At 36.9% G+C, this 25,292-nt stretch overlaps 1 protein-coding gene across 1 annotated transcript; it reads right to left on the bottom strand.

The window, feature by feature from the left end:
- Nucleotides 1-591: 591 nt before the first annotated feature.
- LOC103706447 (dynamin-2A-like) lies at nucleotides 592-25,292 on the bottom strand. The gene is given in 23 exon segments (XM_008790543.4): nucleotides 592-1,092; nucleotides 1,545-1,717; nucleotides 2,641-2,708; nucleotides 2,789-2,902; nucleotides 3,185-3,348; nucleotides 3,448-3,595; nucleotides 6,607-6,663; nucleotides 6,833-6,909; nucleotides 10,879-10,903; nucleotides 10,905-11,018; nucleotides 11,181-11,265; nucleotides 17,735-17,862; nucleotides 17,992-18,075; nucleotides 18,583-18,702; nucleotides 18,806-18,907; nucleotides 19,179-19,326; nucleotides 19,851-20,193; nucleotides 20,300-20,417; nucleotides 20,718-20,779; nucleotides 23,948-24,055; nucleotides 24,259-24,379; nucleotides 24,475-24,525; nucleotides 24,763-25,292. Coding segments are annotated over 23 exon segments (2,775 nt in total). The 5' UTR covers nucleotides 24,901-25,292; the 3' UTR covers nucleotides 592-865.

Raw genomic sequence — 25,292 nt, 5'->3', positions numbered from 1 at the left:
AAGAAGGGAACGACACGGTTTGGTTATCAGAAAGGAGTCCATATCATTTTTTTTGAGTAAAAATGAATTTAGACCATTTGAGAAACTTAATTCAGTTAGCTTTCAGGAAGCCAAATCTACCCCCTAAATGAACTATAGCATCTTTCAAGTTCGTTTGGGGCTGCAGAGTTTGTTAGATTTGTTTTGGTACAACGCAACTTGAATCCTTCTTCTTGCAACCTGGTATAAGATGGATATTTCCTATACCGACACGAGAAATGTGTTGGAGTTAGGTGATAATTTATGGTATATTTATAGAATATTCAAAATTTTAATTCAGATGTCCATGTTTCTCAGGATTTTGATTTAAGTTCGTTCAGGTCTCGTTTATAAAGAGCGTATGGTGAAAAATATGCTATTTTACAAACATCACCGCACGGGGGTCAGCGGAATCCATCACCTCATGAAAGGCTGAGCGATGTCGTCAGCTGCAACAAACCCGGTTGAAGTTGATGTCCTCCAAGAGAATGCGAATCGCATCCGTACTGTACCCCTAACCGCTCCCCTTTCATTCACTGCATTAATGACAAAAACTCATGCTGAAAAAGAAACTAAAGAAAAATAAATGGCACCCAAATAAATTGAAAAAAAAAACAATACAACGAAAACTAGCATCCCAAAAGAAAAATTACAAAGCCATACATCGAAATCCCAAGATGCTGGGGAAAAAATAGGTACTCCTATACAAGGATCGGGATCCTCATGTTGGTGGGTACACATCATCGATCTATTTTTTTAAATTTTTTCCTCCTTTTGGAGCTCAACAGTCCAAAGGAAACGAGCATCCAACAAGAATACCAGAGGTATAAGATGCCAATCTGGTCGCCTAGTATTTGTACATTGATGAACTCCCCTGTGGTGGTGGGGGTGGCAACCGATTTGGTGTGCGACGGCTGCCAGAGTTTGCGTCGCCATTTTGTGCTGGGTCACTATAATGCCGGCTGTGACCATTGATGCTGTTGGACCTCGACTCACTGAACGACCCATTTGCTGCAGCATCGAATGCAGACCTCCATTCATCACCCGGGCGACTAGGGGTTCTTGGGCTGCTCTCTGCGAAATATTTCAGTCACAATCAATCAATGATTAGACAGCATGGTCCAAGGGAGTATATATAGACAAATAGCATGCCAAAACTGAATTGAGGTTCACATGACTCATTTCATATTTGGATTTAATCGTTTATATGGAACTATAATCCGCAATCAAATAGATCAGGTAAAAAGAAAAATGCTACTAGTTAGTTGTTGAACAACAATATCCAAGTCAGAAGACTAGGTATATTTACATAATAATTATAAAAATCAAACACCATTTTCAAAGTCCTGAAGACACGGAGTCGCCCCAACGATGTTACAGATACAAAAATGCATTTTTTTTCCTTTTCTTTTTTCCTTTTGTTTTTTCTTTTTTGCTAAGCAAACATCATATGGTCCGTCCAGGTAGGACGCAGTCCCCATGGGCTACACCAATGACAAATACGAAGAACTTTAAAATCAGCTTACCTGCTCCAGTGCCACCATCGGACCAGCTAGCAGCAGCTGCACGGTTGTCATGGATGCTAAGCTGGCGAGTAAGTTTAGAGAGGAGAGATGACTGCCTTTGGAACCGTTCTCGCTTACGTTTGACATTTTGGTCCTCTTGGAGAAGTTCTTCAATCCGTGCTGTACTTTGAGCACTGGCCATAGCAGATAAGGGAAAAGTTTTGATTAGAAAGCAATTACTCAGGCAACCTCTACTGAAATTACCAAATATATTTTGCCTTTAATCGGAACATACAGTAACAGCAAAGAACATCCATTAGGATGGATCCATATTCAGATGATCATCACAGGCAATTAAGTCCAAAAATGCAACGAGTATCATGACCAATGAAGACATCTTTGGATACTGTTCACTTAGGTATGGTCAACTGAGCCTCAAAAATCATTTCTGCTTTGTTAGATACTGCTTGATCTTTTTGTTACTCCACCACCAATGAAATCCAATTCTGATTACATTATAACCCTTACCCACTAAGAAATGATAAACCCTAACTGAGAAATAATAAGGAAGCTCAAACCATCAATGCTTGGAGTAAACTCTAACCATATGACATGCCCTGTAGCAATATGGGCACAGCTTTGCTGGATGGCACATCATGTGCACCTTCTATTAGCGCACACAGAGTGAACTTAGAAGTAGAGTTCAGTGGTTTGCATACTGGTCCATTTGTTAACTGCAAGCCACTAAAACCTGCAGCTAAAGTAAAACCATAAGACAAGGACTCACGTGAAAGCATGAAACTGCACGTACGCATGAACAAAGAGTGCAGAAACATAATGCTTGCATGAGAACATGTGGAAACTTGCATATATGCAATAATCTGAGTAACTATATCTACAGTTACATCCAGATATCTTATGTGACTATTGGTGGCTATACAACAACCCTGGGGCAACGGTACATCAACCAGACCAGTTGAATTAAAAGAACTTGTTAGATGGATTATGGGAACACAAACAGATTTGGTGTCAGAGTATCTCAAAACAGAACTTAAACAGACTAGATGTCATTCTTTTCAACATTCACATGCATGTTCAGACAAGACAAATAACCAACCTTACAGAGCTGTATAGCTGATTCAGCATTTCTTCCTTTGCTTTCTCCACTTGGCAAAGCACAACAGCCTGCTCAATCAAAAACTAATATAGGACCTTGAAAGACCCCAAAAACAATCAATTAGAGAACATGAAGTTATAATGCTTGCCTTTGGAACATTTGCTGCAAGACTGTTCAAAACAGCTTCCACATAACCACGAACTTCTTGAGACATCCATCTAAGTTCTTCTTCAGGATCAGCAGGTCTTCTGGACAAGGTGTCCTAAAAGAGCATACAAATAAGTTACACTGGACACCTTAAAACCTATTCAAATCACGTGATTGAATAGGTTTAAGCATACATGCAGAATAATGAGGAAACATCTAAGAGTAACAAATCGTTGATTGACATACGTTGACACTTCAATGTAACTATGATATCAATTAGAACCTATTGTGAATTTTGTTTGCCTTTAAGTATAAAATAGCTTAAAAATTTCCAATATTATAAGGTTTCCAGCAGCATAAGTTTCAAACAAACAAGTGGCATCAGGTCTGAACTTACTAGGGAACCGTCTGAGTGGCTTTGCCTAATGGATGGACCACCTTCAGAAGCAGGTGTACCTTTGGAAGAAGCTCTCTTAGAAGATTGAATAACATTTCTTATCTTATCCATCCATTCAATTTTTTCAGCCATACTCTCAGCCTTCAGCAAAACAGCACTGTGAGCTGCAAGATAAGCAGATAAACTTGACTATATCAAGAAAACAAGAGAAGTGGATTTCCTCCAGGAGAGTACATAAGTTTGGATATTAAATGAAAATCTACCTTTTAGAACAGTTTTATATGGAACCTTGCTAGTTATCTTGAACACAAGACGAGGGCCTTTTCCTGAATCTGGTCCATTCTCTTTTTTCAATTCCTTTTTACTTTTAGGGGGCTCATCCTCATCTGAAACCTCTTCAATATTACATTCCTGCAGAAGTCACAAGACTAAGCATAAAAGCCAAAACACTGCCAAAAATAGAACTAAGGTGTATGCCATAACATGATTGTAGCAAAGTAGGCTAGTAAGACGGTAACTTTGAATACTTCTCCACAATATGCCTCATTTGCATATAATGTGTTCTTGGCAACAGATTATGATATTCAGTATCACCAAGAAGCAGTCCCTTTCTATACATTTTAATCAGAGAGATTTCTTCTTCATTTCAAATGAAACTAATAATTAATTGCTCTATGTTCCATCAGTATCTTTGACATCTTCTGCAGAATTTAAAGCTACAATAAGTTTATGAGCATTCGCTGCAATTTAATAATTATTATGGCTTCTTGTTCCAGTTTGATCACTGATATGAATTTTCAAGGCTTGACATCGGAACAAGCAGCTGGAAACAATATTGCAAGAGTCTATTATTACAATATTCCTTCATGGTATTTTAGGCCTTTCCCTCCTCTATTCCGATCCTTCAACCATTCCCCTAGTATAACCTCGTCTAAGAATTCTCTGGACACTCCTATAGCATCTCAGTTGACTCTTCACCACTCTGTTGGACCACACATTCACCTCAGCAATTAAATACATATTCTCTGCACTGGACCTTGCTTGATAATCAGACTTCTGAACTATTCATATATTGACACAATGCGAAGTTTGATAAAATATAAAATGCAGTCATGCTATGATGTTATTGCAAGCAACAAAAATATCACGCAAACTGTTTGTCATGATCTATATCAACTAAAATATCTTAAAACCAAATAAAAGAAAATTCAATAGCATGAGACAGTTTATGCCCATCCATGGTTACAGAGTTTCCAAGTTAATTAAACCTTAGATTGCATGTGTTTTCTAAAATTTCAATCTCAATAAACAATGTTGAATGGTCTATCTCAATGGTCTATGCATTGTGGCTAGACAATATATTATGTTCAAGAAATATTTTATAATGTTATTGCAGACAACCCCCAGATACCATATGGACTTTCCTAAGCCCTGCAACCACTTCTAAGCCCTAGCCCAAACTAGATCCTAAAGTACTTATTTAAACACAATAAGGGAATTAGTTAGAATTTTACCACAAATTAGAGATCTTATAAAATATTTACACAAAACAGATCATTAATGTTACTCAAATACATTTAACCCACATACACCCCAAACTTCCAAACTATTTTCATACTCATTTTTTGCACTAAACTATATCCCTTGGATTAGTTATGTGCAACATAAGTTTGTTTGAGCGGAATAACTATTCCTTGTTTATGCCTATTCGTTTACGCCTATTTGCTAAGGCTGTTTGGCAGGCATAAGGCTTATGTCAAGCCTTCTTTGTTCCTGAAGCAAAGGCTGCCTTAATGATCTAAAGCATAAAACAGATTAAAAGTAAATAGCTCTAACATATATACCGACAAAGCTATCTAGTGTACAAAGTAGGAATATCATGTTGTATCATTTTATATCTCCCCAAACAAATAAGGATACCTGACATCATAATAGACATCCAAGTTGGTGGAAGCACCACCACAGCAGTACAAATTCTTCTTTTAAATTTTTTCAGCTTTTCGTTCCATTTCTTCATCTTTGTCCATGTCGTTCCTTCATTTCAATGGTGCAAGGGTTTCCTAGCGATTAGAAACCATTGACTATGGAACATTTCAGGTAACAGAATACTTGCAGGACAGGTCTCTCAAGTGTCCACTATAAAAGGTATAACTAGTAAATATTTTGAAAATGGATGCCATCAAGGGATACAAAACCTAATTACTACTTGAAATTAACTCTGCATTATCTATTGAACAACAAAGATATAAGCACATGAGCAAAGGATGACCTTAGCAGGGATAAGGAGGTTATTCTCCCAAGACATGGACTATTAGTCTATTATAACACTATACCCATTCAACACTTACAGCTCAAGTTACATTTTCTGATAGCTCTATTAAGGCCTTTCTCCCATGATCAACCCAGAAGTTTTGGAATACTGCCTATAGAACATTGGCTCATCACTTGCCAATCTCTTCCATAGATGTGATTGCCTTACTCAGAGAGTTCTGTCATCTTCTTTAGCCAAACACCAAAATCATGACTGAAACCTTAAATAATCTCCACAAGCAGGGCCAACTGCCATGGAGGATTAATCGATTCATAACTTGATGCCATAAGATAAAATGGATCTTAGTAGCAGTTCGTCGAAAGTATTTCTCAGATCACCTAGCATTGGCATCTTATCCGCTTCTATCCTTAATCTTTTTTTGCACATGTCAAAACCATAGACCAATTCTCCAACATTCCTCCTTAATGGGTGCAACGTTTTCTCCAATTTATGCATTCTTCTACTTAACCCATTTTGTTTTACCATGTTCATATCTCAAGATTCTCATCGCGGACACATGTATCTTGTATATTTATTGCTTCTTTATTGCCTAGCTTCATACAGCACCATGTCTCATTTGCATTTTATAAAATTTCCCTTAGAGGCATGCTCCAATCACCAAACACCCTAGAAACAGCACCAATTCAACTTTATCAACCCAACTCCCTTGTCATTGTACCTTTCTTTCTTGTGCATAGCAAGCAAACAAAATCGGCCATCCATTTCAACCGAAGCCTCATTTTCATATCCAGTTCCAACAAATCTACATGACATGTACTACAGATTTAATTCTATACATTATTATTTTGTTTTATCTGCCACAAAAAGGTTATACATATACAAACACATACATACATATAAATTATCCATCTACGTATACATATACACATACAAACATATATATACACACCCATATGAAGTGTGTATGCGTCAGAGAAAAGGATGCCAGTTTAATGCACAAATGCTAATATTGCATTGATGAAATTAAGTTCTGGCATGCTAGTAAAACTAAAGTGGCTCCTAAGAAACATGCAGAAGCAAAAAGCAAGAAGCCAAAAACAATTTTAAGGCTAAGCTTCATGTGAAATAAATAACAACAAAAAAGCCATACCTCTAAAGTGATGACACCACGAAAATGTCTCTCCTCTTGTTTCTTGGTGTACCCAAGCTGAATCAAGAATTATAGTTAAGACCAATCCCATCATAACACACAGAGAGAGAGAGAGAGAGAGGGGAGAATAGGGGAGATAGGAGCTTGTCATCAAAGGTAAGATAGATGCTATATATGTTGTGTGTCCTTATAGTCTTTATATAGGTAGAAACAACATTTTACTAACCTTTCCACTTTTCTCATTTAGAACAAACCATCGTTTGCTCCAGCCATTTGTTTTTGCACTTTTTTTCAACAAGAAACCTGGAAGCAAATGAAGAAGCAACAACTATATTTATTCTTACGTCAATACAACTGTGCAGGCAATAAAAGCCACATCTGGTCACAATAAATGGTCCCAGACTTCATGGGCTAGCCCAGAATAAACTACCCTTAACCAGCATTAACCAGGAGCGAAGTTATTTCACCTTTCTGGCAGCACAACTTTATCATTGATTCTCCAGGTTAGATGGGAAAAATGGGTTTTTGACTTTTGGTAATATAATATAGTACATATATTACCCACGATACCATAAAAAAGCACAAAGTAATAATAGTTTTCATACATGTATACATACATTTAAAATAATTACAAATACTCCCTGATTATGCCAGTATTAACTAAAGACATTTTATATCCACATTTGGCTAAGATAAATGTAGATAATACTCATGTTCGGTCAATTTAATCCATATTTATATTGAACTAAAATAGGCCTTGCCAGTAAGTAATTCATATGCAAGTCCAGGTAGAGAGACAAATTTTAGCATCCAATAAATACCCGCATCTGCATTTATATCCACCAAATAAAACTGGAATACTGGATAAGATACAGAGAGTCAAGTCCGATACTCATGAGACCATTTATTGGCATAATGCACAATGGACCCTTGGAGCAGCATCATCATGCTTGTAATAGCTTTTGATGTCTTGCTCATGTCCATCTCACGTGATTTGTGTTATACATGCTTATCAGAATGGGTTCAAGGACCCATGATCATCAGACCCCAATGCGCTTCCGATATTTATTCCCTGTCTGATATGTTTTCAGCCCTAGCTTTTATCTGAACAATTAGAACACGTTGTTATCTTAATTACTTCTTAAAAATCAGGTAAAGTTGATATTTAGCAAATCTAGCAGTTAAATCAATTTCATACAGGAGAGACCTGCTAATGTGCTTAGATCTCCCTCTCTTTAATGAGGTACCACTCCTTATCCTTACTCTTCTAAACATTGTTTATCCACTTACTGCCACCCTTTTATTTGCTAGAGAACTCCAAGGCTATATTTCTAACCTTCTTTTGTTCAATACTCATGTTGTTTAGCATTTAATCTTCCCTTAATTTTATCCCTTTATACTCAAACCTAGAATTTATCCCTTATATTCTACATCATAGTTTGAAACAGGCCAATCATGTCCATCAAAAAAAAAAAAAGCTAATCATAAATTGTTTGCTGACTTTTCTTAGCCTGCTGACTTTTCTTAGCCTGCAATCCTTCCAACAGTTCCTACTAATCCATGTAAATACATTTACTTAAAATGCAAACTGCATCAACTGGTAAGAGCATTCATACAAAAAAGGGGAAAAAAACATATTTGAAAGGGCATTAATGTAACTTGCAAATTTATAGGGGTACACATGCAAAATTGAAAGCCTTGAGAATGCAAATGAACTTTAAAGCAAGTTACGTTTGAAACTTTGTTTTCTATTCCCATAATATTATGCTCAAGTGCGATGATGGTGTTCCCAGTTACACAGATTACCATATCCTATCACCAGCTTCCAGTTGTTTTTTACTATCATGAATTACGACTCTTCCATCCGGTGAATTTTATTGGGTTTCGGTAGTTAAAATTACAGATCAAAATTGCAATTGTAATCTTGAATGGTAATCGGCTACAAAAGGTTCAGGTTGGATCAGGGTATACTTGACCCAGACCTAACCTGGTTTCATCTTCAAGTCTTGATTTTGGAGCTAGACCCAATCAAATGGTTGATCAGGCTGGGTCGGGTCAAGACCATGAAATAGATTTCAGACCCAACGGATCATTCAGGTTGGGTCATGGTCAAGTATGAAAAGTATTCATCGGATTTGGGTCGGGATCGTGCCGATCAAGTCTACATAGGGAAGGAATTGGGTCCAAGCCAGGTCGGCTTCTAATCAAGCCTAAGGCTAGGCCTTTAAGGTCGGGCTTAGGCCTAAAAATAGGGCCTCAATAAATTTTGAACAAGGCTCGAGCCATTGCTTGGCCCAAATCTGCCATGTTACTGAAGTCAAGCTTGACTTTTGGCTCGAAGGCCGAGCCAAGAATCGGCCTGATCCTCGCCTAATTTCATTATTCGAATCAAGATTTTTTGAACCGGTACTGGAGGGGGTACCAGCTGGCGACCGATTCAACATATTACGAGCCCTTACCGTGTTGTTCCTGGCGTACCAACACAGAGAGCTGGAGAGGGAGGGGAAGAGGGAGAAAAGGAGAGAGGAAGAGAGAGGGAGGAAGGGGAAGGGCGAGGAAAACCGTAACCCTGAGAGAGAGAGAGGGAGGGGGAGAGAGAAAGGGAGGATGGAGAGGGAGAGGGAGAGGGAGAGGAGAGAGCGACTTACTGGAACATGGGCAATAGGGGTGGACAATCGTGAGCAGCCTAAGGGAAGGGGGTCGAAATGTGCGATTCAGGCCGCAAGTGGTTTAATAGATGGGGGATATGTTTAAGGAGCGAATCGACCCCGTTGTGTTTTAAAACCTGAACCATGCCAAAACCTCATTAGTTTGGTTCGGTATGTCCCAAACCGGCCAATTCACCACAATTTGACAAACCATGATTAGAATCTTCTGCCATGAGTCTTTCAGGTTAGGCCGAGCATTCTGGGCCAAATGATTTTGGGTCAATTGGGCAAATTTGGCTCAGGCCCAGCCTTTGAACCTAAACGAGCTTATTAGGGTTGGGCCTAATTGGATTTCGAGCTAGAATTTGGAAAGAAATTTCGAGCTTAAGCTAGCTCGAAGCTCAAAGAAATTTCTAGGTCAAGCTTCCGCAAGCATGTAGCTCAGCCTAGCCCAATTCTAGCCCCAGTTCTACAATTTAGGTCAAAAGTTTAGCTATTATTTTATAGCTAAAATATAATAGTTAATGATTAAATATAAAATCATAACTTTTTTAAATAAAACTAAAAAGCAAACTTGAACGTGAATTTCATTCAAAAAACTTTTAAATTTGAACCAAGAAAGTGATCATTCTTAAGGTAGAAGTTTAAACACACAAAAGACGGTCCAGTGCACAAGGCTCGCACCATTACAAGGTCTAAGAAAGGTAAGATATATGTAGGCTTACCTCACATGCAGAGAGATAGTTTCTATGTTTCAAACCCGTGACGTTCAGGTTATGATGGAGCATGGTGCATCATACGGATCCTTACTAGTGCATATAAGGCGTACGTACTGTACCAATACCAAACTAGTACATAATACAAGGGCGTACCAAGTATCAATATGCCAAATTGACCTTTCTACAAGGTATACCGACACTATACCACGATGGTATCCATACAGGGAATAGTATTGAGATTGCGAACTTTGCAATAGAGAAACCATAGCATTACGTCAAAGCTCACCAACTACATGTTTACACACTATAATTTTAACAACTAAATATTCATATGCTAAAGAATATTACAAATCAAGATCTCAATATACTTGAGAATTTATAAATAAGAATCTACCAAAATAAACAAGAAATGCCTAAATATAATTATGTAAAAGCATGTGAGGGGATGGGGTTATTAAGTTGAATAAAGAGGAATCAGTTTAAATAAGGTTAATTCAATAAACTAAGAAAACATTTAAGGTGAAGGAGAAGGGGTTTTATATAATTCAGGTTTCCGGATCAGGCTGGATTTGGTACGGGTTGATCAGGCCAAGAAATACAGAATCCAGACTCGACCCATTTGCCAAATAGGATCCACTTTTTAACCCAACTAATCCATGGATCTCCAAAAACAGATTGGGTTAAGTTTAATAAGGTCAGATCATAGGTCAACACAACCCATTTGCAGCCCTAACGATGAACCATGAAAGTTCTGACTCTTATCAGATTGTGTCTTGTATTGAATATCTAGTACTTGTGTATTTGACAGCACATGGTCTGATATGAGGTCAAAGCAAGATAATCATGAGATGTATGAATCAACATCAGTTGAACTAAGCAAAACATTCAGGAGCTGGTGTACATACCTGCTGTAATTTCTCCACTAGGCCCCAGCAACCTGCAAATTCGATCCCTCTTTTGCATCCTTATCAGCTTGACCAGACTTCTCTTTCATCGATTTCAAACTACCTCCAGTTTGTTGTGATCCCGTTTGAGGGCTTGTTGCCTAGAAACCATAGATAAATATCAATAATGGAGAAAAAGAACACAAATAACTATAACATTAGCAACATAAGCGAATATATCATCAATTGTTTCTTCAACTAATAAAAAACATACAAGCACTCAAAGTACACGTGCATGATAGAATAATGAAAAGTAAACTCACTCTGTTTAGGATGGCTTGTTCAGCCTCTTGCCCCTTCTTAGATGATCGGTTTTTCAGCTCTTCCTCACGGCGCTGCCTATCCATTCTGGTGTGAAGATTACAAATGATTAACTGCTTGTATAAGAAAATGAAAGATGTCCCACACTCTTGCAATTGATATCAATCTGTTTCCTGTTATTTTGAATTAGCCTTTTGATCTTTCCATGATCAAAATCAAAAATTATAAAATGGTCATGGTTACTCATATTTATTATCATTTTCCTTAAATAAATATTTTTATTTATAAGTAGAAGATGGGCAATAAAGACTGACACTGTTCGACCAAAATTATCCATGGTTACCACTTCTTATAAACATCAGAACATCAAAACAGGCAGCAGAGGAAGTTCATACTGGACAAGTGGAAGTCAATGTTGTTACTTATAAATGTCCATATAAGTGAAAAGAAAAACAGAGCGAACCAAAAATCCTACTAAAGAATGCTAATGATAAGAGATAATAAAGACAGCAAAGATATGTTTACTGAACAGAGTGATTATATGAATATAAAGACAACAAAGATAAATTTTCAATAAATAAATAATTTGTACTCTTGGCCATCTTTTTTTTAAGTAAAACTTGCATAGCAAACACCTAAACATCAGGTTGAATCAATCTAATTAAATTACAGATGATGAAACATCTCAAATGCATGCAATTATTAGCACAACAACAAACAAATAAGACCATATCAATTACTTTAAGCCACAAACTACCATCATATTAATGGAAGTGGTGAATTAAGTATTCTCGTGTTCATGTTGAACTGTCCAACTTCAAAGGAATAGAAAGCCACATTTTTGCCCCCATACAGAGGAAAAAGGCAAACACTAAAATCATTTTTAAGCTAAGCCGCATCTTCAGTCCATTGAAATATAATTAATCATGCATGCGACGTATGCAAATGTTATGAATTTACTAAATAACGAAAATGTATCCACAATTATCAAAAAAGTATCATTTACTCATGTATTTTCTATATAAAAATTTATTATTTAGCATACCTTTTAAATGAGCTGATGCTCAATTTTAGAGTGTCAGCATCAGAGGAATTCAGGTCAAGTCTGTTTTTCTTTTCCTAGCTATGTTAGTGAGAGACTCAGATGTAACACAAAAATATTTAGAAGGCATTAAGTCTCTGTGGACAGCTTTCATGGCTCAAGGTTGAACGATAAGAGCCAATATGATTCTAATATAACTATGCCACCTTTGCGGAAGATTTTATCAAATCTTTACTTGTGATAATGTCTGAAATCTTGCCGTATCCCCCCACCCACCCACACACACACACACACACACACACCCCATATCGTTCACATATTGATGCAGTGCCACACACCACCTGTATATACTGACAGTTTGCCAAACCCAATCATACCAACATGCCAAATTTGGTTGATATAGCATGCAATATAGCAAGGTTTGATCGAGATTTCAAATCTTGATTCACTAATCAATTGAACTAGCATAAAACTCGCGCAATACACGTGATGCAGTTTTTTCTCCTTCTAATAGAAATGCAATATTGTTATGTAGCATATTATAATGAAAAAAGATTTACTAGCTTATTTTTGTCGCACATAAGTAATGAACTTTCATGATGGCCGAACATAAACTTTTATCATTAGTACCAACATCATTGATACCGACATCCATATGGCGAGTGAAGAACTCTGCACAAGTTCGGCCTCTGTGTAGAAACTCCCATTATTAACGGCCTCGCACGAAGCATGGGGTATGGTTCTCTCTTTTCCAACTATTTTAAAAACAATATAACAATGTAACAAATTATAATAAATAAAAAGCTTCAATAGCCAAATTTTTGTTACACATTAAGCAATGAACTGTAATGATGCCTAAGCACATTAATACCTGCATTATTAATGTCTCTTACATATTAAGCAATGAATTTTGTTTAGAGCTAGCACATTAATACCGACTTTCACATGATGAATGGAGAACTTTGCATAAGCTGAGTGGCCGAGCAAAAATACCCATCATTAATTCCGGCATAATTGACATTAGCATTCACATGGCAAATGAAAAACTCTACACAAGCTCGGCCTTCCTACAAAAACTTCTGTCGTTAATACTGGCATTGTTCATATCAAAACGGCGCGATGAGCGAGGTACGATTTTTCCTTTTTTCCAGCTATTCTTGAAATGTAATATAAGTATATAACAACATAATAAATTATAATGAATAGAAGACTTCAATAGCTAAAATCTTATTGCATATTAAGTAGTGAACTTAAATGATGGCTAAGTAACTTAATACATACATCATTAATATCCGTTGCAGGTTAAGCAATGAACTTTAATGATGATCAGTACACTAAATACATAAATACTGGCATTATTGATATAATTAAGCAATGAACTTTAATGATAACCAGCATATTAATATCAACATCATTAATATGATGTCCACGTGGTGAATAGAGAGCTCTACAAGCTAAGACTCCATTATATATATAACATGCACTAGCATATATCCCACGCGATGCATGGGGCACTAGCATGTTCATGAAATGCAACATATCAATTTAACAAATTATATTAAATAAAAGGCTTCAATAATCAAAATCCTATTGCACATTAATGAACTCTAATGATGGCCAAGCAAAAATTCTTGTCATTGATATTAATGTCCATACCGTGAGAGAAGAACTCTGCATATGCAATCTCTATGGAGAAACTCTCGTCACAAAAACCAGTATCATGAATATTGTCCCCATGTGATGCACAGGTTACGATTTTCTCCTTTTTCGAATTATTCTTAAGATGCAATATAATAATGTAATAAGCTTAAATAGCCATATTTCTATTGTACATTAAGCAAAGAATTTAATGATGGCCGAACAGAAACTTGTCATTAATGCTGGCATCCACATGGCAAAAAGAAAACTTTGCACAAAAGACTCCATGCAGAAACTCATCATTAATGCTGACATCAGTAATATTAGCCCCACAAGATGCACAAGGTATGGTTATTTCTCCTTTTTCAATTATTCTTAAAATGCAATATGATAATTTAACAAGTTATAATAAATACAAGGCTTCAATAGTCAAATTTCTATTGGATATTAAGCAACGAGCTTTAATGATTGCCAAGCATATTAATACCAAAAATATTAATATCTATTGCACAATAAATATACTAAAATATAATAAATAGAAAGTTTCTATGACCATTTTTTTGTTGCACATAAGCAATCAACCTTAATGATGACTTAGTAAAAACTCTCGTTATTAATACCGGCATCTACATAGTGAATAGAGAACTTTGCACAACCTGAGCTTTTGTTAAAAAACTCTCATTACTAATACCAATGTCACCAATATCGACCTCATGCGATGTGCATGGTATGGTTTTTTCTCCTCTTTCCAATTGTTCTTAAAAAACTATATAACAATATAGCAAATTATAAAAGTTAGAAGGTTTCAATCAAGGTTTTAAGTTATGCCAGGACAAGAGGCGCCCCGATCATCCCATTCTGCTCTTGTGAGAAAACAGGACCAGAATGAGGTCGGAACTACAAAACCCATCCATGCAGGGAAAGAAGAAGAAAAAAGGAAGGAAAGGACGGAAAGATGAAGAAAATGAAAAAGTGAAAGGAAAGAAGAAGAAAAAGGAAAGAAAAAAGTGAAGGGAGAAGAAAAAAAAGAAAGAACGGAAAGAAGGAAGAAGGGAAAGAGGAAGAAGATAAAGGAAAGAAAGAAAGAAGCAAAGGAAGGGATAAGGGAGCGTAAGAAGAGGAAAAAAGGAAGGAAGGTAAGGAAAGAGGAAGGAAAGAAGAAAGAAGAAAAGAAAGAAAGAAGGAAAAGAAAAAAAAAGGAAAGGAAAGAAGAAGGGGGGGAGAAACGGAGGGTACCTATGGGATTCTCAATTGGGGCTGTCGGCGGGACGGGGTGGGATAATAGGGCATCCGGTTTCATGGAGAAATTAGGACGCCCCCATCCCACAGGATTAAAACCTTAGTTTCAATAGCCAAATTTTTATTGCATATTAAACAATAAACTTTAATGAGGGCTAAGCAGAAACTCCCATCAAACATCTAAACTGATATAGTAATATTAGTTTAGATAAGTATAATACTTATCTATTTTAGTTAGATAAGCATCAACTATACTTATATGAATTATACAAGCATAATTTGTATGCATATAATTGATACTAATAGTAACATACTCCATTATCTATCATTTATACTCAATTATCATTACAAAAACAGATAATATAATACTCACATATAACAGAGATTTATTAATAAGTCACCATTATAGGCCTATCTTCCTCTTGTATCAGCTATAAGAGCAAATAACAACAGTTATTTGCTACAACATATATTATTTTATTAATTTGATATTCAAAAATATTATTATTATGACTATTCTAATAGTAATCGATAATGATAAAAAAATGACTGTGGTATTTTTTAATCACCTTTCACTTGATATTTAAAAAATATTATTTCTCGAACTATACAATTTCTTATAGAGAAAAATTGATGCAAAAAATTGAACTTCAAAAACAATATTTAATTAAAAAAATGATGCAAATGAAAATAATGGATGTTAGTGACATCAAAACTAACTCTTATAACACTAAATAATGTGTATATGGGATTCATTTATCAAAAATAAGAAATTTATTTATCAAGAGGGAAGGTATAAAGATTTCCTAAACTTATTAAGAGCAAGAAATTTTTGATGAATATGATTATTTCTCATGAAGAGTAGAGAGTTTGATGAATGACTACATTCATACATTTAATAAACTATCCAAAATAAACTGTCCAAAATAAACAAACATATTAAATAAGAGCCCTATTTATTATCCAAAATAAAGAACTATATTAATGATATTATTAATATAGTCAAATAAAAATGCATCAAATAAGAGCCCTACTTATTATCCAAAATAAATTATTGTATTAACAACATTGCTACTATGGGCATGTCCATGGGCGAATGGAGAGCTCTTCACAAGTTGAGCCTCCATTTTAGTGATATATATAATATACTAGGAGCCAGTTGTAGTATCATAACTCCAAGTGTCATTACTAGCTTTACTAAATCATTTTTCTCGCAACTTCCATTATGTTACCTTGGATCATTCCCTCCTTCTGCGCCCTATGAAAAATATTCAAAAACCACCGCTAACACGGGCTTCATTAAGTCTTCACCAAACATGCCGTTCATCTCAACTATTCTCTACCATTTTCTCCTATATTAGTGCCGCTCTCTTAAGGCTCATATAAACTGCTCATTCCTAACTTTATCCTTCCTAGAGAAAAGAACTTGGAAGGCATGGTTCTTTTATTATGACCTGACAGCAGGGCCCTATTGCATGCAATTGGAGGCACTCCCTCCTCGAACCACCATAACTTATCTATTAATAAGTAACTACTTTGCTCAAGTGCCAAGTAGTTTAATAAGCACCAATAGACACTTTACTGCATCACCTATTACTATGAGGTACTATCAATAGCACAACATGTGGCAAATACCAACTACATGGGTAAGCCCATGAAGGCATGCTTACATTGTTCTTGTTGAGTCTTACAATATCTAACTAACACCATATAATACAGTATGATGCCAAGAAATGCATCATTAAATGCTAACGGCATGAATAACATGATGGGAACTTCTTTAACCAAAATTAACCACAATAACACCTACAACCCCAACCTAACCCAAATGAACCCTAAAGACACTCAATCTCCAGTTGCTGTTTTAAATACATACATACTACTTTCCCAACCCAAGCATTGCCCTACAAATTTTATTTGGAGAACTATCTCAGTACTTTGTCAAGTAAATATATCATATCTTATTTAGATTGCCAAATGCTTAGCCAAATATTTCTGGAAGCAAGGTTTGAGGAATCAGTACCGGGCACTGCACCAGTTCTCCAACGAGACGACTCGGTACGGCTCGTGCCGAGCCTGTACCGACGAGCGAGGGCACGATACGTGGGAGAGAGGAAAAGAGAGAGAGAGAGAAGGGGGAGAGAGGGAGGGAGGCAAACACCGGCGGAGGGCGGCTTCCCTCGGCCCCCTGCGGCCCTCCGCCGGCGTCCGCCATCTCTCTCTTTCCCTCCCTCCCCCGCTCGCTCTCTTTCCTTCTTCTTCTCTGGCTCCGGCAATGGGTCTCGTTTCCATTGCCGGAACTATACCGGTGAGCCATCAATACAGCTCGAGTCGGCCAGAGCCACCCGATTCGGGACGGTTCCGCCGACCTTGCCTAAAAGCAATTTTAAAGCATTTCGCGACCTGCCTGTACTATTATACATCAAATTGTACCCAAGAGAAATGTTGAAGATACCTCATTCAAGCTAAAGCTACAAATGCTTAAACATAACGAGGAAAAATATAGGATAACTACACCTAGCAACCAAAATCTTAATCTAGAGGATAACAAAAACATGTAACTTGATATCAACATGCAAATGCAGTTTACCAAAAAATAAGAACAAATTTATTATTATCAAGCCAAATTAGACAAACCTCCTCTGCACTAAGCGGATAAAGTGTTGAGGAGGAACAAAAGCACGTTCCATATCAACTAATGCAACCACCATTTTTTTGGCCTCGTTTTTGAAACCATCTAAAGCAGCTGACGCAATCGCAATAACCTTATGGAAAAATGAAATAAAATATCATCTTTTGAATTTTACAATGAAAAATCATAATGATAACCAAATCAACTGATTGACCTGTGCAGTGCACAATTTGAATCAAACTAAATAAGACATCAAGGCTACCTCACGCTTAAATGGAGGGTATCTTCCAAGCCCTGGTGTAGCATTTGCAGCAGCAGAAATTATATCTATCAATACACGGTGTACCTTATGAAACAAGGAAAAAGGAAAAAAAACATTAAATGCAGTGGTAATTTGTTAAGACTTAAGACTAATCAAGCAAGGGGCATGTTTACATCAAGATAGTTTCTATGCAAATGACAATTGAGAACTCTGGGTTATTTCTTGATGGAAAATTGAAGCCATATAAAATAAAATAATTCAAAGATGGAGGAACATTTGATAATAATGAAACAATTTTAGCCTCTCACAACAGGAGAAAAAAGGCACCGTAAAAAAGGCTAAAGATTTTAGAAGGAAAAGCATGTTCTTACAATAAAAGGATAAAGTTGCTAAGCCTTTTGAGGCTTTACTAGCGAGAACATATGCCAAGACAACCATCATATAATTGGATTATGAGGGGAGAACAGATATACATGATAAAACAGAAAAATTCAAGATCTCGCAATAGCTGCTTAGAGGATATACAAAAAGCAAAACTTGTATTCTGAACAACAAGCTAGAATAGCCTTTCAAAACAATTTATCAGTTTACCTCATCTACACAGAGGCGTGATGGTTCTTTTGCAAGTTCCAGGACTCCTTTAATCAAAGATCGTAAACCTTTCTCAGGAGATATTAGATATGGTTGATAACCATCAGCTTCCAACACAATCTAGAACCCAGGACAGACATTAATTTATAAAAGTAAAGAAATTAAATAAAATATTAGAGAAGTTATTTATGGTAGATTAGGATAAACATAAAGGTAATGTTACCCTTTTGACATTGTTGATGTCAAAATGTCTGTCCAATGGAAGCTGCTTGATCCTGTTAGGAAAATTCCCTTCAAAACTTGCAACAACTTTCCAACCTGTTCCCTGTAGATGAAAGATGCAGTTTGAGAGAACTACTTTATATGATCATACTTCTTGTTGCTAGAAACTGAGGAAGTATGTATCCAGTTCTTAACATTCTCAGTCAAGGTACATAGAAAATTGTTCATTGTGTCCAACGACAATATATAAAATCTTAAATAAAACTGTTCATTGTGTCTGAATACAGTGGATAATCCTAAAACATCATGCAACATCTCTCTTTCTTAGTTTGCTGAAAAAAACAAAATGAAAGGCAATACGTAAAGCTACTAACCTCACCACTCATAATATGCTGGAGAAACTTATCTTCGAATTCTCGGCAAAGCTCCAAAGCAAGTGCCCTGGTTCCTTCAGCACTATCTACCATCTGTTCGCCAAGTCTTACTAATTCATCTTGAACTATCTGAGACTTACCCTGTAGCCTGCCAAAGTTTATGATAACATAAGGGGGTTAATTCAAATTAGTTAATATATATATAAATATATATATATATATATATATAATTCAGCAATAAGTTATGTATAAGCATCAACTGATTGGCGTATACTTAAGAGCTTAAAAAGAGATTCTTGGTCTTATTAGTAATTTTATCAATTAACTTCCTAAAAGCTAGCATAAATAATCATTTTTCAATGAGATGAAAAAGAAACTACCCAGAGGCATCATTATTGGAACTGCATGAAACATACATTATAAAACTAAATAGCCACATTGAGACACAAACCCCCAACAATTGGATACATGAGAACAGAAATACTCAATAATTTCATTTGTGTAACTAGATATAGGCATCTTTATTTGAACTGCATGAAGCATCCATTATAAAACTAGATAGCCACATTGAGACATAACCCCAAAATTAGATACAAATTTTAAAAAAAGGCTGAACAATTTCAGTTCTGCAACTAGATAGCAAGCAAGGAAGCATCAGAAAGGAATTTCTACCCAGAGAGTAGATTTGGGAGCCTGACTTTCATCCGCTTGCGTATCTGTTTGGCGAGTGTATCTACTAAAGCTACTCTGCCAAGCTTGCTTTGGGGAGCTCCAGTCAGTATAGATCTAAGGCTTTCACTCTCAGCACGCCATGCAGTTTCAAGAGAGCTTTCAGAGCCAACTGATCCAGCTTGCGCTGAAGCAATAGATACAGATTGTCCAATCAGAGCAACCCATGGAATATCAGATGTTTTTGGTGGACCTTGATTTAGTAGAAGGGCTTGAACAGCCGCAAGATTCTTCTGGTCTCCAGCAGCTTGATCAATTTTACTAATGACACCAATTGTTCTGGTCCCTAAAAGTAACACAGAAAAGAACAGCCATATAAATGCACAGGGAAATGAAAATAGAAGTGCAGGACAGCCAAGATCAACATAAAGATCACAGGTCATAGTTCCAACCATCTGCATCAAATTCCTTAGCTAGCCTAAGAGATCGAGATGAAGAAATTTCAGGTGCCTGGGCAGCTGGCACAATAACTAGCAGTATTGCATCATTACGTGCAGCATAGTCACTGACCTGGAACAAGAAAATTCACCCCATCACCCAACGCATAAGACCAAAGAAAAACAATAATAAGCCATTGCAGTAAGCTTGTTTAATTTTTAAAATGATTTTTCAGGCAAAAAATTCCAGTAAGCATGTCAAGCAATTTCAAAACCATAGTCCTATTGATCAATGCACATTCACATTAAGCATCTATTTTATTTTTTTCATTTTTATCTTTCATGCATCAGCTGACGCTATAATAGTAAATAGACATCCATCAGATCCACTTGATTATTAAAAAAGATGAAAGGGATATATATAGCAACATACAACTGACTCATCCATGGCCCGCTGGTCTAATCCAGGTAGATCAATCAATTTCAAAGGAGGAGCTGGGGAAAAAAGAAAAACAAGTTATTTAGAATAATCACCAAAAAGCAGGTGGTGCAATATGAAAAACTGCACATACAGAAAAAACACAATCTACCAAAAAATGTTATCATAAACACATGCATGTGTTGAAGCCAACATGATAAATACAAAATAAGTTGATAGAAGACATGCATAAGCAGGTGGTCAGGTTTTATCACGTCAGAAGTAGGCTTCTCTTAATCACGTACCTGTTTTTCTCTAATTACAGAATTGTCAAATGTGCAATATTAAACATATAACAAACTGTATTAATTCTTTTAGTACAATATATTTTAATGTGAGAAAACAGAAAAGACCAGAAATCAATTCTCTTCGAATGATTCTAATGTAATAAACAGATAGATATTGCTGGAAGTGTTTATTAACCTGAGTTGGTCGAAGCACATTCCAAGCTTCTGTGAGTTATATTCTAAAGAAGACCATAGTTTCAGAGAACACCAAATAATCAAGAATGAGCAGTTTTGGCCTTAGGAACCACAATAAGAAATGAATTTCAATACGCAGCAGAAATATCTGAACAGTCCAACTTTTAACAACGAATGGCATAAGAAAGACTTATAGCTCAAACCATAAACCAGTAGAACTAAAAGTGAATGATCACAGCCATGACTCTAGTTAACAGTCATAAGAAAAAGCAAACTACAAAACTTCAAGCTTTTTTCTACTCAATAAAGTCCACAATTATATTATATTATATTATATTATATTATATTATATATATATATATGCTCAGACCAGGTCGATGTAAACCCAAGTCTGAACCAGATTCCAGATTCATAGCAGCTAACAGTAACCCGATATTCGGCACCTCAATTCCAGGAGCGGAGCTGAAGGCTGCTTGGGCCAATGTTAGTTACGCTCGACGCACTCTAAGACCTAACTTCATCCTGGTTGAGGGCAACTCTGCTATGGTAATTGGTTGGATCCAAAGACGTGCTAGAGAGGGGGTACTCACCCCCCGCTTCAGGACATTTGGAGCTTGGCGAGGAGTACCTTTTTTTGCAGCAATGCACATCTACCGAGAGGCAAACAAGCTGCGAATTGGGTGGCCTCTTTCGTGGCTGACCACTCTGATGGTGCACTCTGGACTGACATGATGCTTGCTCCGAGGGTCTTTCAGGATATGTTACGTTTTGATTTTTTTTTGGATGTATTCACACTAGAATAGTGTGAAATGTCCGTCTTAGCCAAAAAAAAAAAAATAAGTCCACAATTACCTTTGGACAGATACACACACATATGCACATGCATATATCACCATTTTACTCCATCATAGAGGGCAATTTGTCTTCACTCTTTCTAGTGCTCTCCACTCATCTTTAAAAACATTAAGCAACAATCAAGACCAGTCTCCACTTAAGGCAAAGTTTGAGTATTCATCAACTATTTCAAATGCATTCACTTTTGAACTTTCTATCTAGCAGGTCTATGTTGTCCATTCGGCTTCAATAAAAACCTTGATTCTTGCAACAAAGTCCTGCATATAATATTTTGTCATTGAGTCCTCTCCTCAATCAACGGGACTTCACAATGTTACTTCAATTGTCAGAAGCTTAAACATGATAAATCATCATTGATGAACCAGATAAGGCCAAATGGTAGCAGTCAGAACATGCTCAGAAGTCAGAACCATAATATAGACAATGAAACCTGACATCAAGTGATTGTAGATGGTCCATATGAAAATAAGGACCTTCGGTAGGGCAGTCATCCTGTCCTATGTAGCAAGCTTACCTTTTCCTCACCCTTGATTTGCCTCTTCTATTCAACTCCATCATGTGTCATCCCCTTAATTTCGGGCAAGCAAGTTAAATCTTTCTCAATTCAGATAGTGATGCCACTTCTATATTCTCACCATGAATGTTATATTAAAATCATTAAAATTTCTAACCCAAATTAACTCCCTTTCAAGCTTGAGAGTCAGATTCAAACATGTTCTGTGGACCTATGAAAACTTAAATACAAGTATCCACGATCAAAAGGACTCCTTTTGAAAATTGACTAGTTTTAATCCAGCATTTCAGAAATAAGTGACCTTTATCCATCTACTCAAAAAAACAACACTCACTGTCATGTGGTTTGAAACTAGTACACCCTTAATTAGAAATCCATATGTTAAGTCCAAACCAGCACTTTCTCGTCTTTTAAATCCGAACCTGCATGACTTCTTGATGTTCAGAAATTTGTAGGGTAAGATTTTACAATTCTTAATCCGAAAATTAGTTTGACAGTAAAATTTGAGATATTAATTTATCAACAGTTTAAAGTTTAAACCCCGGTGAAGTTCTAGTTGAATAGTAGACCCCTTCCAAAGTTTCAAAAGCTCATTTTGTTTCTTAAACTAATAATAAAAATCTAATTTCAGCCCTTCTTGGCACTCAGATTGGATTATATTCGTCAAACTTCAAAGTTATCAAGAAGGCTGCTACTTTCAAAACCTCCATTTAGAGCTTATCAAAACATTTTTCGATCAAGCGATATGATGCAAGCCCTAAACATCTTGATCAAGAGATTCAACATGTCTTTATTGAGATGACCAACCTTTCCTCATGTTGGTTCATAACTTGCTCATATTGTTGAAGCATGTCATGTCATTTGGTGTTCCTACATGCTACTACCATTGTAGTAGGATCGATCACCTTGATAGCAGCCTGATGATCAGATTTTGGATCAAATATGCAGGCATTGAAAAATTGATTTTGCAATCAGATTGTCAGGACAGAGTTATAACTTGAAAGGCAAGAGAATTCGATATCAGAGGCAAGCATGTATATGATGTAAAAACAAACTCTGATTCCTAAATTAGAGAATACCTTGAATAACATCAGGGGGACAAAGACCATTGGGAATATGCAGCAAAGAACATATAGAAAATGAGATAATAATCTGAAAATCTTCATTTTCACATAGCCCAATCATGATTAGCATAAATATCGTCTTCATAGTTGTAACATTATATAGCTGTTTTCATCAGCAAATTTGGTTTTTTATTCCTAAAATCTATAACTGAGAACGGCCTACCAAAGAACTTTTGCCATGTGAGAAAATTTTAGATTGGCTTAAACCCATAACGCATTGGAAAGAAATTTTTAGAAAGAAACACGATGAAAAGGAGATTAATGACAAACCTGTACTAGTACGTAGCTTCAAATATATTTCATCTCCACGGCTCTTTCCAGAGCTATGGATCCCTGTTCCCTTGCTCAACCTATCTTGTAAAGAATGTCTAAGGGCACCTAAACATTAAAAAAACCACACAAAACATCATACTAGGGAAATATAAGCAGCTTATTGTAATAAATTCTAGGTCTTGTAAATGGTACGGCAGAGATAAAATGAACCATAAGATTCCCACTTATAATAATCACAGTTCAAAAAGAAAAGACCCAGCAGCAAAAAAATGGTTAACGGCATGTTACATGGAGTTAAGAGATCTCACTTGCAGAAACCTGCTGGGATTTGCTGTCTATTTGCAAGATTATTGACCTGCTGTTCAGTGAGCCGTCCCTCTGCAAATCAATGCAGATGGGCGCTCGAGTGGCACCATTTTCTCCCGTGGGCTGCACCAAATAAGGAAGTTGACTACTGGACCGGATCAAAAATTGACATGAAATTTAACAAAATATTTGGAAACCAAGTACCAGATTTAGCATACCAGGACCGGGTGTCCGATCAAACTGTTCAAGACTGCCGATTTTCCTGCACCCTGGAGAGCACCACGTGTATTCAAAAAAACAAATCAGAGAAAAACAATGCCTTTATGACAATTCTAGCATTCCAGGTACCGGGAAAAAGCTTGACGGACGAGAGAGACAAAATCTTGAAATTTAGAACCCAATTGCTCATTATCCCTCTCCAAGATCAGCCAAAGCATTCAAAGAAGGCAAACACCACACCAAAGAGCGAAAAGAAGACATGATTAGGCGAAAAGAACCAGACTTACCACATTGCCGAGGGCTACGACGTTGAGGAAGGTCGAGTTCCTCTTGGAAGAGGGTTCATCCGGGTCCTCATCAGCGAGAAGAGATGCACCCTGCATCATGGCCTCGGAGAGCTGCATCAGCTCCTCCATCGCCTCCATGGCACCTCAAGAAAAAGAGATCTGGATCCTTGACAAAGAAACCGTCACCCGCGCCAGCCAAGAACCGCCCAGATGCCGCTCCGGAGCCCGATCGGAGGGAAGGGATCCGGATCTGGGATTCCCAGGAGAAAAAGACAGCGAGAGGAAAGCAGACGAGGGCGGATCCAGGGATCTATCGAGGAAAAGAGGGAAGAACTAGGGATGGGAGATGGGATCGAGACGAAGGGAAGGGAGAAGCCAAAGAACGAGAGATAGAGGAGAGAGAGAAAGGGGGGATCCCGTCACCGCCCTTGCGGTCGCCTGGGTCCTGCTGCTCCCCGAGAGCTAGAATAGAACAGAGGGCGTGGACAAGAGAGGGAAGGGCAACGAGAAATGAGTAAATAAGCGGAAGA

This window comes from Phoenix dactylifera, chromosome 7 (genome assembly GCF_009389715.1).
Source record: "Phoenix dactylifera cultivar Barhee BC4 chromosome 7, palm_55x_up_171113_PBpolish2nd_filt_p, whole genome shotgun sequence".
NCBI classification, from domain to species: Eukaryota; Viridiplantae; Streptophyta; class Magnoliopsida; order Arecales; family Arecaceae; genus Phoenix; species Phoenix dactylifera.
Note: the sequence above shows the minus strand (reverse complement) of the source record. Positions and strands in the feature narration are given on the sequence as shown.